This window comes from Thermobia domestica, chromosome 1 (genome assembly GCF_964235325.1).
Source record: "Thermobia domestica chromosome 1, izTheDome1.hap1.1, whole genome shotgun sequence".
Taxonomy (NCBI): domain Eukaryota; kingdom Metazoa; phylum Arthropoda; class Insecta; order Zygentoma; family Lepismatidae; genus Thermobia; species Thermobia domestica.
Genome location: NC_137454.1, coordinates 12,664,812 through 12,682,116, shown reverse-complemented (window position 1 = coordinate 12,682,116; position 17,305 = coordinate 12,664,812). Strand labels below are relative to the sequence as shown.

General features: G+C 34.8%; 1 protein-coding gene across 1 annotated transcript in view; it reads left to right on the top strand.

Moving 5' to 3' along the window:
- The window catches only part of LOC145660442 (uncharacterized), a 69,656-nt gene that overhangs the window by 19,064 nt on the left and 33,287 nt on the right, over positions 1-17,305 (top strand). Inside the window, exons 4-5 of the mRNA XM_081727915.1 lie at positions 12,851-12,975; positions 16,697-16,793. Of these exons, the coding sequence (XP_081584041.1) occupies positions 12,851-12,975; positions 16,697-16,793 (222 nt within the window). The remainder of the gene's footprint in view (positions 1-12,850; positions 12,976-16,696; positions 16,794-17,305) is intronic.

The following is a 17,305-nucleotide window of genomic DNA, read 5'->3' as shown; positions in this document are numbered from 1 at the left end:
ATCTGGAAAGAAAAGGTTGTCCACCATTAACAGAATTACAAGGTACCGTTTGTAATGAAATTTGTTCATTTCATAAGCAAGTAGAATCAAAATCGGCATGTGCATATCGAAATGCACAACAATTGAATTATTGGTGGAAAAATGAGCGATCCACAACCCTTACTAAGGGCATAGCAAGTTTAATGTTTTCATTGTAATCTTAAAATTATTTTAAGGAAGATATATTTTATGGAGAAATAAAAATATAAAAGTTTAAAAAATTGGTATTTATTTATTTCTAAAAATCTACAAACATCTACTTTTTTTCTTTTTCATTATGTTTTCTACATGTTTTTTGACAAGCTTATCATTATTTTTTAATTTTTTATGATTAAACATTGCAATACATTTGTCAAATGAAACACCACGTATCATATAATACAGAAAATATAATACAAAATATCCACACATGATAGAATGATTATCTTGAACTTGTACAGTATTTACAAAATAGAGTTTACAATTCCTTTGTAGGAACTGTTGAATTAGTTTAGGCACACCCTGTGCCAGAGAATCAAAATAGTATCCATGTTTATTGTTATTGATATAGATCGCTACCCAATGGCTACCAGGTAAATCAGACTTGTCCAAATTAATAATCAGTCCTAAGGGTGTTGAACAAGTATAGGTAAACGATCAGTGGGATAAATTCCAGTCACATTTGCACTGGTAATGCAGTCTTTTAGTAACACTTGTAATAATTGATCACTATACATGTTTATTAGTCTATTTCATCCTTACTTTCCTCCTCTTGTTTTATTTTGGATGGAACATACGTTGCACTATTTGGATTTACGTATAAAACATAACCATAGACTTTTAAGTATTCGGCATATAATAAAGCTTCACGCACACAACACTTAAATTGTCCAAATCTATGTTTTAAATAAGCACAAGAGTAAACATGAAATCCCAAGGAAGACGCTTTTGGGCACTGTAAATCTTCTAAATTCACAACAGTCCGTTCCAATAGTTGCTGCAGATAGTCCTGACGTGTTTTACCATAAGTATACAAGGTACAGGTATTAGCACAATATTGTTTCAATATAGTAGGTAACAATGAGTAATCTACATCGCCATTGTACCAGTCAATATCATAATCATGTTGTACTAGATGTTTATTCGAAAGTATGAGCGGCACACGTAATTCATGTAATGGATATGGTGGTTTAAAAATCCAGCTTTGTACAAAGGGGATATCAGGATTTACAATTGCAAGTTCCTTAATAATACTATGATCATCATTATCGTTGAACGCGGAGAAGTGAACAATAACCCTCATGGCACTCAAATGACGAAATTTTACATTGTATGATCAGTATATACATTCCTGTCTTTATCGATTTGAATGAGGGAGTCAAATTGAGCGTACACAATACATGTAATGGAATTTTGTAGAGGTTGAGAAAATGATAATTTTAAATTGACAGGGGAATCACGTATGACATCCCACGTAGAATCATCTAATGTTCCTGTTGGAGATAGAATGAACGGGTACAAAGTGTCGAAATCCATGTCGAAATTCTTCACGGGAAATTGTATGTGAATGATCTTGATAATATATACCGGTACCGGAAAACAATCGAATGATGCACTATTTCTAACATACTGGGCACGATTTGTAAATCCAGTATTTGCATTACCTAATACATTAAATTGGTTTGCAGTATCTTTATACCATAATCCCCCAGTTAAATGGGTTCGAGCGGCATCACTACCATAATTTAATAATGTTTCGATATAAGCCCGGTACGGATATGAACCAGATGATGAACTAATTAATTTATCATTTAATAAAACATCAACTTGACTAAATAACGAATGAAGAAAATTATTTACAGGTGCAACAATATCCGCCGCAACTAAATTTGTATTATCGTTTTTTGTAATTTTACATTTTACATAGAGATACAAGTATGCAGTGTGAATAAAATCACCAGTTTCACCAGGTACAACAAATTCAATTGGTCCTTCTGACGATAAAGTAGAAACCGGACGATATTCAACAGTGGAAGATGACTCAATAGCAGTTTGAGTCATTGGAATAGTAAACAAATCAAGTTCACTTGTACAACATTCAGGACTACTTCCACTGAGTAAAGCCATGATTAACTAAATATATCACCGGAATATTTTCGATTACGTTTGACCGGAGGACCGAATTGTACAATAGCAGGAGCCTTACGTTTTCGTGGACGTCTCTTACCACTACCGGTTAACAACTAAGTTTATTTGCAGCTTTAGTTTTTAATGTTTCTCCAGCTTCTTCTACGCGAGCACGAACGGATTCTTTAAATGGACGGTCTTCTAGTACATCACCTGCAACTTGTATTCCTGTTTGTAACGCTTGCCGGCCTACAGCTTTGGCACCTTGTTTTAATAAAGGCAATGCAAAACGAAATAAACCTTTAAAGAAACTACCAATCCCATGACCCCGTTGATAAACTGGACCTGAAAAGAAGGGAAGGCCACGTCCCCGCTGATAATACGTATGTTGCTTTTTCATTTTCCAGGAGAACGTTTAAAATGAAGTGTCACTGTCAATGTCCCGGAACGAAATGGTAAATTTCGTCCTGCGTGGTCCTTTAGTAGTATTTCAACACTGTTAAAGCAAAATTTAGAGAGTGGTATATAGTGAATATCTTGATATCGTAACGTTTGAACTTTTCCATAAGTCATATTGCCAACAGTTGCAATACGTAGTAAGGGAGCTTGCGTATCTCCCACCAATTGATATTCAATAAGATCAGTATACACAAAAATTTGAAAAGGATATCCAATATCTAAGTATGGTTGTTTAAATCCCTGTTTTTGAATAATGAGATCATTTTTTTCATGAAAACCTAGTTGTATAGCCAAAGTAGGTGAAAGTGTTATAAATTCAACGTTTGGTTCAGAAGTAACATGAATAATATTGAAAGCGTTAAATCGTATAAATTCTGAAACTTTATTTAATTCTTCCAGTATGTGTTCAATGTTTGCATAATATCCAGGAGTAATTTTACTTTTCATAATTTCATGACCTTCTAATTTGTACCAAACGATATTTTCATCTTCGGTGACATTATGACACGTTAAAGGAATATGTATTTCACTTAATCCGACACACCAATCCGTATCTGTTAAACGTACAGTATTTTTCAAATTATTAATGAAATGGGTTGGACTATTTTTTAGGATAAACGTCTGTACTCGCATTTGAAACCAGTGTAATGTAGAAACTGTCTTCGATGCTTTCAGAAATCATTTTCGTTTAAAGTGAAGTGTCAAGTTCGAAGTTCCAAAACGAAATGGTAAGTTTATACCGAGTTCATCTTTTAAGTTTACTTCTATCGTATCAAAATATTTCTTTTCAACTTTCACGTACTGCGGGTTATGAAATAAAATATTTTTGATTCGTCCATACCGCTCGTAAAATATACTAATTTTACGAAGTAAAGGTCCAATTTCTTCTTGTTGTTTTACAATATCCACACATACGTTAACTTCTGTTGGAATATTATAATCAAGGTTACAGGGATATTTTCCCTGAGGAGCCAGAAATTGTTCCCTATGTTGATCTTTTATATACACCACTGAATTATAAAAATTTGAATTTTCATTCATAAAACCGAGTATATGTTGTAAACCTTTTGTTATGTCTAGAATACACCGATCACGTGACCGGAAGGAATGTTGAATATACACTTGATTCTTAAAATAATTATATTTTATTATACGTACTTTCTCGGGAATTAGATTTAAGATGGCTTTAATGGATGCATAATATCCCTCCGTTACTTTAACAGGATATCGAATATATTCACCATCAATAAATGTATCGATTGTAATTTGTTCACCCGGACCAACATTATAAAAACTCCACGGTATATTAATTTGTGTTAAGCCCACAACCCACTCTCCGTCCGTTAAATCTATGGCCCTTGCAAGTTTTACTCGAAATGAGGATGTTGTATTATCAAAAAGTGTACTACTTGCATTGGAAGGTAACGTCACATAAAAACCGTGTTTCAATGATGAATTCATTATGCAGACTGAATACTAGATACTCGAATCCACGAATTCACACTTTCTGGGTAGCGTAACCATTTTACGAAAACCCACCCCTTCTTACGTTGAAGAACTTTTTCAATTAAATAGGTTTTGTTTGAGCTTAGAAATATTTTTTGTAATTCTTCAGCATAAAATATTCCTTTAATTTCATCACCATTCCAGTCTTTTAATTTATAAGTTACAGGATTTGATTTTATACATTTATCAACGAGAAATATTTCTCGAGACCAATTTGGCAAATATCCTTTTTCAAGCTTATGTTTATATTTAGTAATACGAACATAATCTCCTGCTTGAAATTTACAAGTTAATTTCTTCTTATGTACAGTCTTTCCGTACAGCGTATTCCACACTTGATTGATATTTGAATCATTTACTTCTGCGGGTGCCATTTTAATAGTTGAATGATAACTATGATTATAATTGTGTACAATTTGATCCAACACATCAATGTACCGATACGTATTTTCTGCAGTAAAATAACGATATATTTTACTTTTAATGGTACGAATTACTCTTTCTACTAACGCACATTTCATTTCCGAATGTACACTATAATGATTAATCCCAAAATCTTTAAACACTTTCTTTACATGGCGATTATAAAATTCTGACCCTAAATCAGTTTGAACGTGAACCAATAATGGCACTTGATTTAAAATTGAAGTTATTGCATTAGCCATTTCAGGCCCTTTCTTTGTTTTCACAGGAATGCAATACAAGTACCGCGAAAAAATGTCAATTGCACATAAAATATAGCGATATCCGTCATTATACTTTGCAATATTTTGCATGTCCGCCAAATCGCATTGTAATGTTTCATTAGGACCACTAACATAATATTGTTTCTGTGGAAATGTTTTTCGTATTGGAGCGTGCATTGTATATGCATCTTGTGATGCTAACCATTTTTTAATTTTCTCTCGGGATAATTTTGTTTTACGTTCTAATGTACTAACACTGGATAAAGATGCAGGATCTGAATACTTGTAATAGATTTTTGATAATTTTGTCATTTCTTATTTTACATTTTATATTCTTTCCAATACCGAAATACGTTAGCTGCAATTGCGGGAGATACTGCAGTCGAAGAAGAATGCCGTTTTCGAATTTTACTGCCAGTCACTTTCGGGGTTGTAAAAGCAGGTGAAGGCGGTCCTGGTGTACGTGAACTAATAAATTCCCGAGGAACATTAATATCATCCAATAACGTTTTAAATGACTGTAATCCTACTGGTTGTGTTGAATATTTCCGTGTACGAACGACATCATTTACTAAATCGATAATATTGGAACCGGGAATGATATTTCCATCGATAGCTACTGTACCTGTTTGATCCCACGAGATTTTCTGTGAATTAATGAGTTGTTTAAGTAATAAATCCGTTTTCCTTCGAAGTGTTTTTGGTACTGATTGTAATATGTCGGGTACAAGAGTTAAAATACCACTATCTGTACGACTACTTGCATTTTCTGCGTCAACAATGGGTAGGGCAATAGGATTTTCCGGTGTGGGACCCGATTTATAATGTAAATATTGATGTAATACTTGCTGATACAATTTCCATTTTTGTTCTCTACTCAAATCTGTACGATGTAAGATTTCGCTCATATCTTTATCTAGTCTTGATTGATATGCTTCATGCGTCTTTAAATTAGATTGTATTCTATGAAGTGCATTTTCTGGGACTAATAGCATTTTACGTAATTCCGACATGTTATCTTCCAAAAATTGTTGAGACTAAGGCACCAATGAGTGGCCCGAGAATTAATGGAAGTAATGCACCATCTTTCTGTAGTAATAATTTCTTTTTCTTTTTAAGAGAAAGTTTTGAGGAGAGAGCACGTAAGATCTTCTTATGTCTACGGAGCCTTTGCTTCTGAATTAATGATATGGGGATATTTCCTTTTATAGTATTTTTTGCTACTTGTGATATGGTACGAATCAAATCACCCGGTGCGTTTTGAAGAATAACTTTCCGAACGGATGGCTTGCATTTCGCAAGCGTGCAGAGCGTATTATAATGATGTTTTACCTTCAACATCTTGATGCCAACTAAACATAAAACGGTGTGGCCGCGTTTTTAACACTACTGTACACATGCATTATTTCTCCGGGAAATATATTTGTTCTTAGTCGTAGGGCATCATGTGTTTGTTGTGTAAGGTCAAACAATAAATACGTGTGTGGTTTATGTGTAATTTCTTCAAAGACATTTACGAGTTGTTTGCTTTCACGAGGCATAATTTGTCTTGCTAAATATTCAATTTGTAACTTATCACGTGGATTCTTAAATACCACTATATAATGTGCATTTAAACTAATATCTCGAGCATGCCGGTTTTTTGGAAATAAATTTTGAACAATAATTATTACGGTTAATTTCTTGTGGTGAGCGTACTTGGTAAATAATTTGGCCACATCGTCATTTGTTTCTGACATTAAATCATCTAATATGAGTAATGAATTTTCACTTATATCAAAAGTATTTATATCGGGGATTCCTTTCAGAAAACGTATTTTTGCATCAACGTCCAAGTTTGGTATAACTGCGCCATAACACCATACAATTTCTTTAAAGGAAACAGTAAACATATCATTTCTTTCTTTGATTAATCGATTCACAAAGTGAGTTTTACCAGCACGGGAAGGACCAGCTATGAGAATAGTGCACGGATGTTTAAAACGTAACATCTTCGTTGCAACTGACACAATGTGATAGAAACTCTGCTTTTTATTCCCCAAAAAACGAGTCTCTGGCCAATCATTTATGAGATCTATAGCCATACGGAACAGTAACACTTCTTGGTACGTCAGTCACAATGTCAGCGTCTATTCGTCTGCGTTTACTGGTCACCATTCGATGTGTCTTTAGTTCTCTTCGAGAAAAGATGCGCAAATCTGGTTTCCGAACAATTTTGGATGGCATTTCGATTACAGTTGCCTCCCGATTCCCCGTCACTAAATCATAAAAACTATGAAAATTAATTTTATAACTTGTTCTGTGATTTAATGTTATTCCACGTATTTTATAGACATATTTCATTTCCCCACTAGCATTGCGTAAAGCGTAGGCGTAATTCTTTGCACCTAATGCTATTACTTTACGTATTTCCCAACCTTCGGGAACTTCATTTGTTAACCCACCCAAATACGAACTTAAGTTTAATGGGAGTTGCTCATCTTTTCTTTGTATAAACATGATACTGTCCGTATCGCAATAGATTACATTCTGTTCTCCAACACTTGTTAGTAGATCATACAACCACAGTCGTGCCCATGAGGTTATAAATGCTGCCAGCACAACATTTGAAAATGCTAATGGGATATTTTCACTCTCACAGTCTTTATATTGAACAATTAAATGAGTTTCACCAACTGGTGTTACAGCTTGAATTTCATATTTAGGATCTGTTAAAATTTTCAAAAAATCCTCTGCTGTATCAACCATTGTGCACTGTGAAAGGTCTGTTCTTTGCCCCCATTTCCCGTACAGCGAATTCAAAAACAGTTTCACTGTACTGCGCAGGCCTGGATTATATTCTATGTTCTCATAATTTAACTGTATTCCCTCATGCCTAAAATATTCTTGAATGTACTTTTCCTGCTCTTCTTTTGTACTGCATTCTGCAGGAAAGCCTGAAGCTTCTTGTTTCATTTGTAAAAAGGATTTCACATATGACCCAAATAATCCTTCACAAACATCTTTTTCCGGGACTAATAAATCAAATTCCCATATTTCATGAATTTCAATTAGCTCATATCCATTGTCTAATGCTTTGTGCAGTTCGGGGGTACAGAACGTACCGGTAATGATACGTTCAAGATCTATGTGCGTACATTCATCATCATTTTGTTCATCCATGCACGATTTACACAATCCAAAGGTTAATCTTCCTCCCGTAACATAAGGGAGGATTGGAAAATATAAATCGGAGGGTGGAAGAACACTGCATTTTACAAGTCCATGAATGTTTCGCACATTGGGGAAATTGGGGCCATTGTGTACTTTAGGTACATTCACAGGCATGCCTCGTTTACACATTGTTGCGGGATAAAGCGAAGTGACATCTACGTAAACTACGTATTCGTCCTCTGCACAGTCTACATATAACTTAAAATTTTCTGTTCTACCTCCTTGATAGGCAGATTTCGGAATGAGAGGATCACGAATATGTTTGCACAGTTGTTCGAGGATCTTCTGTATATGTTTATCACGTTTTACCATTGCATCCCATTCACATTCCCAAATTTCTATTAAATTATAACCTAATTTTTTCAAATAGTTGCGGCAGTGCACTGTTTGTTCGTATCTCTTTTCAAAAGTGTTGTACGCACCATTTTCTTTGCATAAAATGCTATTTCTATTATCTTTATAACAGCTTTTACAGGAATGCCAGTAACATCCCATGAACTGATATATAGTGTTTGTTTCAGCGTCAAAACCATCGACTTTATATCTGCCAAACCGTTCCTCCAACGCATTATTCGAAGTAACAATAGATCTCTTTGTTACATGTTCCATATACTTCAACCATTTTAATGCTTTAATACTCTGTTGTTGAGTAAGTTGGAACCCGTTTGGAGGAATAACTGGAATTGTGTTTTCAATCAGGTGATGACACCGGTACGTCAACCTTGCTAAACTAGCGATCGTCGTGCTGGAAATAAAACATTGAATACCATTTGTTTTCTCTTCAATCATGGAGGTAAATTTAATTACTGCCTCCGCCAATATACGCACATCGTTCCGGCAGTACTCCATCAATTCTTTCTGAAAATCAAAAATATCACCATTCCGTACTCGCTCTTCATGCCACAGCATAAGTTCTGCCCGGTCTGCCGTACTACGTGAGTCTGGGTCATAATAATGCAATGCCGGCCATTGTCCAACGTAATTTTGATGTTCCTCTGTATTAAAGAGGTATGGAAAATCTCCTTTTTTCAATTCCACATTCAATCCTAAGGTTTTCGGTAATTTGGATAATTTTACACCAAGATAAAGAAAAGTGTCCCGAAAATAAAAACGATTACTAATACTAATTTGAAATATCTTTTGACCGTGCATGAGAACATGTGGAGTTATTTTTTGTTTCTCAATAAGTGTGCGAACACAAAATAGACCATCATATCGCGAATTATTGTGAGCAAGTGCCACAATGATCTGATACTCTGGTCTTTCCATAAGCACATGTTCAATAAACGCCTCCATGGTTGTGAAAGAAAACATACGGTTCCCGGATATTTTATCTCCGCACTTGAAACACAAACTATCTACTCCTGTATTTATGCAGTGAAAACATACATTCAAACAACAACATAAATTTACAGCATGCTCCCGTTCACCTTTCTCATTTGGTGCTAATAGCATGGTTTCCACATCAAATATAATATACAAAAACCGTCCAGTGCGTTTTAGTTTACACTTTTGAACGAAACATTGATGGCCAACAGTTACGTGCACTTTACAAAGACTACAATAGTAGTCGCCGCATACATGAGCTGATTTTCTTTTTCTCACATCATAAATTACACCACATGCGTTACACAATTTTACGTAATCACATGTGGATTTCTTTACTTTATTTAGTGTTAAATGGTTATTAAAGCAAATGCCTTCAGCAAAGTTTCTATTACATTGTGTACAATGTACCAATTTCGCGTTAGTTTCATTACTATGAAAATGTTCACAGTACGAACATCTCATCTGACATTGGTGAGCCGCACGTGTTTCATAAAATCCTTCCAAGCATGAAAAGCAAAAACTTGTCTTCCCCATAAACGAAGTAATATTCTTAATGGGCTGGAAATGGCCCACAGTATCCCCTCTCTGATACAGAATAAATATCTTTTTCTCAGCATTTATTCCTGGGTAGCGTACCACAGGTGTTCTGGAATTTTCCGGTAATTCATATACTACAATTTGATAATTCTTTTTCACTAAATAATTTTGAAATGCAACTACATCTTCCAAATCAAATCCCTGTTTCCGTTCAACGTACATTTTCGCATCGTTACACAATTTTTGTGCTTTATTTCCCCATGTTTTCTTCGTAGGCAGGGTCATATCATATAAAGCCTGCTTACTTTGTTCATGCTTTGTAATCCAATATACTATGGATTTTGGCAGACAAAGAAAATCACTAGCCTTTGTGGCCACCACATGATCCTTGAAAAAAATACTCATTTCTGCATATTTTCTTACCGCTGCGCGTTTACCTATACCCTGTCCGTGTAATCCATCAACGATATCAAACCGGAATTCTAATTGATTTCCTAAAAGAAATGATTCATTGCTATTTAGTACGTTTTCCACCGTTCTAAGAACCACATCGGTATTCAAATTTTGACGTTTTCTCCATGGAACAAACACTTCTTTATTCAGGAGATTTCTGTCGGAATTTATTCTTAAACCGACAAAATCGTGGGGTCGTGTATCCCTCAGAACGGTAGAAAGCGCATAATCCATCATGGACGTAATATAATCCATGGGATTTGTAATTATATGTTGTACAGTTGGTTTTACAATAATTTCCACCCCTTTCATATTGAAACGCGGGTACTCTCTCACATTTCTCCCCACAATTTCAAACATATTACACTCTCTTTCATTTCCTCCATACCCTCGCAATGGAGGGTGCTGAGAAGTTGTGGGTCGCATATCTTCTGAATAATGTGCATTATTCAGACGATCAACACGCGCATTTTCTTCCTCAATTTCTTGTAATTTTTGCCACAACATCTCTGTAAAGTCAGTTTCAGAATTTTGAATTTCTACTGGTTCATCCAAATTAATTTCATTTAATAGTGCCCAATCAATATGTAATAAGTCATCATCATCATTATGTTCTGATTGAACATTTTCTCGATTTCCCGTAAATGAAAAGAACGCGGATACACTTTTGTCACTCACTCGCTCTAACTGCCCCTTCTCAGAAGCCATATAATTTAAATATAACATAAATGCCGCATCATACAGTCGATCTTCACGGAAAAATCCGTGGTCAAAAAGCTCTATAATGTCCGCTGCTGAGCGAACATTATTTAGTATGATATATTGATTATTTTTATAATATAGGTACAAAAGCGATAGTAGATCACTTACAATTTCAGACGATCCAACATACCCTGCTGCTTGCAGGTCCACTACTTGTTGCCACGTATGTAAAACACGTTCAGCACTATCCAAGCCTCTCAGTCTTCCCTGGAAAATGGTTTCATCAATCACGTTAAATTCCTCAAAGTAAAACTCCATTTTTTTCTGTAAAATACAAGACAAAAAAGTGCAATCAATATATGTATACAATGACTAAAAAACCTGAAAACAAACAAAATTTTGAAAATAATAATAATAATAATAATAATAATAATAATAATAATAATAATAATAATACTTACCGAATATTAGTTTATCCCTGTTTAAGTGATGATCCAATTGAAATCCACGTCGCTCTCTGCTTTTTCTCGTTTCTATCACTTATATGCTTCAGCAACTACAACAGAAAAGAAAAAATGCAATTAGTTACCGTATTACGACTTTTCAAATTACAAAAATATGATATTCAACATAGCACTAACGCTCAACCATATTGGCTTTGCATGTAAGACAGCCATCGTTCGATTCGCGGTGCAGATTCTGTTAACTACCTAACCAATATAAGTTTGTAAAATATACCATTTATAACTGAAAAAAGGTCTACAGTGCAAGCAAGCGTGCGGTTCTCCACGTGGGGGAACCCTGGTTCGAGTTCCGGCAGTGTCATGACTCTCTATCCAATAAAACTTCCCATATACTTTCTAAATACCAGTTATACGTCTTACACAATTCATAGCTACATATAAGTAACAACTTCTGCTAAGCAAAATGTTTATCGTACGGCTTTTCACGTGGGAGAATACTCATTCGATTCCCGGTGCAATCATTAATATTGATTCCCTACATATTACATTATACTATATCTTAGTCACGTTATAGTTCCATAAAAGTACACCGAGTCATATCATTTTTCAATGCCGGAAAATCCGCAATCAATTCCCGATTACAACAAACAGTTCCGTCCCCCTTATACTTCCAACAATTACAATATGTCCCTTTCCCATATAAAAATGAACAAGTATACTACAAGAAAACTACAACGTTAGTACTTACCAATCTTCCAATCTCTCCTAGTAGTAAAATATCTTCTTCGCAAAGTTAACACTTGTTCTTGGTGCCCTCTTCTTTCTAAATGTACACATCATGCAAATGCATCGGTATTTATATGCCCTTCAATCTTTCCAGAAGTTTCGAGTGTGTTCTTTCCCCTATTCCAACAATAATAAATTTAAAAAGATCTGGAAGTTTCCAGTGCTTTCTTTCACTCATTCCATCGATCAAAATTTCTAGCATATTCTCCAGCAGCAGCTGCCGCGTTACATGTGCTGCATATTAATGAATTACCTTGTTCTACGTGTGTGATCTGCATATTTTATTCCCGAAAGGTCTTTTCTGTATTCTGCTTATCCAATTAACATTTCTTTTTCACCGGAAAAAGGTGTATCCATTCTTTAAACTGTCATACTATAAAAAGACCGCCCGTAAAAACAATTATTATGTACACGGAATATGTAATTCAAAGCTATTCATCAATGTCAAGTTTGATTGTAAAATGCAAGAAAGTAAAGCAGCTTGCTACGTGTTATGAATACATAATTAGGAACTTACTTTACTTTTATTTAACATACTACTGGCCGTTGATTATTTATTTGTGATTTCAGGTAAGAGATGTCCCTAAGGGAATGGTATTACATTTTGAGACGAGTGAACCCTACGTGAAATTGCCCATAAGGACCGAATATGGCGTCTGCTTCTCTTCCAACTCGGCTCTTACAGATTACAGAAGGTAAACATAATTTATGTATGCATAGTGGTAAATCGATATAAGAGACTTGTATCTTGAAAAAAAATATTTTTCAAAGCGATTTATTTTTGCATAAAATAATGGAGATATCTTAATTCATTACACTTCCCAAAATATACTATAAAAAGTATTTGCAATGGTCTTTTTATGTATAATTTAGAACTAATATGCTCGTTGCTGATAGGAGTAAGCATCTGTCACTGTTCAAATTAGGTGTATCACTGAAAGAAGTCACTCTTGTGTCTCCGGTAAAATTAGGTATGTCTCTTAGATGTATAGGTGTCATCGGTAGGAGTAAATGGGTCACTTCTACAATTGCGTGTGCTTTAAGGTTAGTGTAAAGGGACAAGTTTTGCCGATAGATGTCACTACAGTCTTCCTATCTCTCCCATGTATTTTTTAGCTTTTATGAAAATTTACAATTTCTTTTATAAATTTCAACCTAGAGACTTCAAATTTTTACAGAAGAAACTTCATAACCTATTAAAGGGAACAAACCGTGCCGATTTTTTATTTAGAATTTTCTTTATTGTTGAAACAGCTTCATCGTTCAAGATTTGGATATCCATTTCAACAATCAAGCCATTTCAACAATAAAGAAAATTCTAAATAAAACATCGGCACGGTTTGTTCCCTTCAATAGGTTATGAAGTTCCTTCTGTAAAAATTTGAAGTCTCTAGGTTGAAATTTATAAAAGAAATTGCAAATTTTCATAAAAGGTAAAAAATACATGGGAGAGATAGGAAGACTGTAGTGACATCTATCGGCAAAACTTGTCCCTTTAAACCAACCTTAAACCATCCCAAAATCTGTTCAATTTCAACAGCATCAAAATACGTCGGACCACACTACTTTTCTACTTAACCAACGTGGCACTGTTGCTTGTCACGTGGCAATTTCACGAGGATAGGTTGTGCATGCGCGGTGCAGTTGCGCATTGATTTCGGCTCAATATAAATGAATCAACCTCTGTATTAATACTCTGCTATGTCGTCTTGTTACCGTCATTGTGAAAAGCTTGCTAAGATGTAGTTCAGTATTAGTTTAATTTTATTGGTAGCCTGGTTGTTCTACATCAATATTTTTAAGTTTATAAATAAATCGCTTTTCAATTTCTCGAAAACTACTCATGAGGATTTGTTGCTCACTCATATCATTTTGATCAGCTGAATGAGGTCTATCGATTGTTGTATGTCTCATCTTTGGATATTTTTATGAAGCTTGATTTACCAAAGCTTTTTACTTTCTGTCGTGTGTATTGTTGAGTTGATTTTAGTTTAGCGTCCCGTTCAGCAGCGAGGCTATATGAGACGTGGACCTACTGATTAACGTGGAATCCGAACCACATGAGCTCCCGCCGGGAATCGAACCCGGGTCTCCCATCTGTCGTGTGTATAGGAGACCTCCCAAAAATTGCTAAAACCACTTGATAATCCCGATCAATTTCAGTAAGCATTTGTAAAGTCAGACGTTAGAAAACGAGTTATTTGATAAACGTAAAACATCCAGTTAATTACAATACGTTGACGTTTAAATTTCGGTTCTTATGTATTACAATGGAAGTAATTACAGATATAACTCCTGCTTGATAAACTACCCGCAGTGTTGTAGAGATTATCGGGTTAGTATAACACTCAGGATACAAAATATGAACCAGTCTGTGGAATATAACGGTAAAATAAATCTAAATGACCTTCTACTCGATAAATTTAAACACTTTAATATTTTCTGTTCATGAAATGTTCATAAAGTATACATAATTTAATTTGAGGTAAATTGTTATATTAAAGCCTGTAGTTAATAAAATTAAAGCTCGTAAGGATATTTGTTTTACCAAAATCCAAGCGAAACTCCACGAAGTGTACATTATAACATTGCTACTTGTTCACCTTATACTTGCAACATTGTAAAATTTAACAAATAACAATAGTAAATGCATTACAGTAAGTAGGACAAATAAAGCAGAAACCAATTAAGTAATTGAAAAATTATCAAATTGCATTTTACGTTTCAGAAGAATCGTCGATATGTTAAGGAACGATGGAAGACTGAAAAGACGTTACTCCTTAGCCATGTTGGTCCCGGCGTCCCCCATGGAGGACATAAATATGACTACATTATTATTTCTTTACAACTTTAAAATCAGACTGGCAACATTGAAAACTGTTTACAGGGGATGATGATAGATGGAACATCCCTTTTAAACATTTTTCAATGTTGCCAGTCTGATTTTAAAATTGTAACGAAATAATGTCGTCTAATTTTATGTCCCCTGTGGGGGACACCGGGACCGACATGGTTAAAACGAAACTGTCCTCCCTCGAAAATTGTGAGAAGTATGCTCTCTTATCGGTCGTTTTACGGGTGGGACTGGCCGTGGCTCATTCGACGTGATGAAATATTTAATACGGAGGTTAGTCAAAAATTATCTATACTTTTCGTTCTACACTTTATTAACACAAAGATGCGCGTTCAGCATGTACCTTATTTTTCTACATAGTCACCTAGTCAGTCCACTTGGTTCAACGGTCCACAAGTTTACGTATTCCTTTCAACAAAAAGGGTTTCGGTTCTCCGCGGAGCCACTTCCTGCATGGTTAAGTTTGTGGGAATCAATGACCTTACCACCACGACTGATGTTCAAGGAAGATGTTACCTCATTGATGGTAACTCGCCTATTCGCACTTGTTGAATCTTGTTGTCTGCGAAGTGGGTAGACGGGAGTCCTACCCCCTGTTCGTACGTCACACTCACCCAGTCACTTTTAAACTTCTTGATCCGAGAAGAAAAATATGTTTACGTGACACAGCTCTTTTCTCACATTGTGATAAAAGTTTACGTTGAATATCATTCTCTTTGACACTTTCCGAGCAGCAAAATTAGATCATTCCTCGTTGTTTTTCCTTGGTGTGAACTGCTATTGGAGCGGACATGTTTACACTGTAGTAGCCAGAAGGCAATTAGAGACGATCGGGATTGAATTTCGATAACTCTAAGTACACTTGTGCAAGAAGGCAGGTTAACAACATTGAGCCTGTCTTATGACGAATGTAGATAATTTTTGACCCACCCTTGTATATACGCCCGGGACAACAACTTCCGAAATCCCTTTATATGACTTATTACTAATTGTTTCAAACTGTAAACGTGTATAAATTTTTTAACATCTATATACTAGTCCTAAGTTCGTTTTATTATGATTTCTGGAACTAATTAAAACGTAGGTAACTCACTAAATATTCAATAATAACACTCAAGATAAAATATATTTAAACTGATGTATTTTCCGAAGATTTTCTGCAGTCACCTTTTCATTTTTCACAAAATTTCTTCTTTATAATTGAAAATACATCCACTATTAATAGCTTCTTTACGTATTATCTCAGAACTATCTAGAAAAACATGTTTCTGCATGTCTCACCACAAAACAACAAGTTAAATGTTCAGCTCTGGCCATAAAGAAAACTAATACCGTATGATACGGACTGTTGTCCAGATCAACATATTTATAAATGTTATCGTTATAATTTGTAACTGTAGCAACAAATAAGGAAACAATTGCTTTTTATAAAATGTTAGGATTTATACTTAACATTACATTCGTAACAATGCTAAGAAATAATTTCGTCTTCCAAAGTAGAAGCAGAAGGTGTTTCAAATAATTACTCCATGTTTCACCATCTGTTTTTCTTTCCTCTTTAGTTTAAACATCACGGAGGCGGAGTTCACAGGAAGTTATTTTGACATCAGTAGTTCATTGCTTGGACTTGGTATTCCATATGCTCCAAGATATCTTAAAGTAAGTACACATAATATAATTTCTTTATTTCTATTAACAAAATTCAATAAAATTTTACAAAGAAATGCTAATAAAAGAATTGTCATAACAACGCCGTTAAAATTACTAAAACTGCTGTTAAGTACACTTTGACTTTTCTCGCTTTCTGCTGATAGCGGTATTTTTCACTAGTGCTGCTGTGATGTGATAAGACAGTGAGTCAGAAGTAGAGAAAAGAAATAAACTTGAGAAATCTTGACTGGATTAAAAATTCATCCTACTTTATTTTACGTCAAACAATGAATTTCCAGTTGAATTTGTGAACAAAACACCTCCTAGAGTATGACATAATTCCTTAATACTTTGACTCCTTTCTGCTCAAAAACACAAAACGCGCTTTGTTGTGTGTTATGGTATATTAAAGGAGTAACTATTCCCAAAATTTCAGATTATTTTTTATCCAGGCCCATTGGAGATATTGGACAGTGAAATATGCCAAATTGGCATAATTTCCCAAATTTACGATTTTTTTC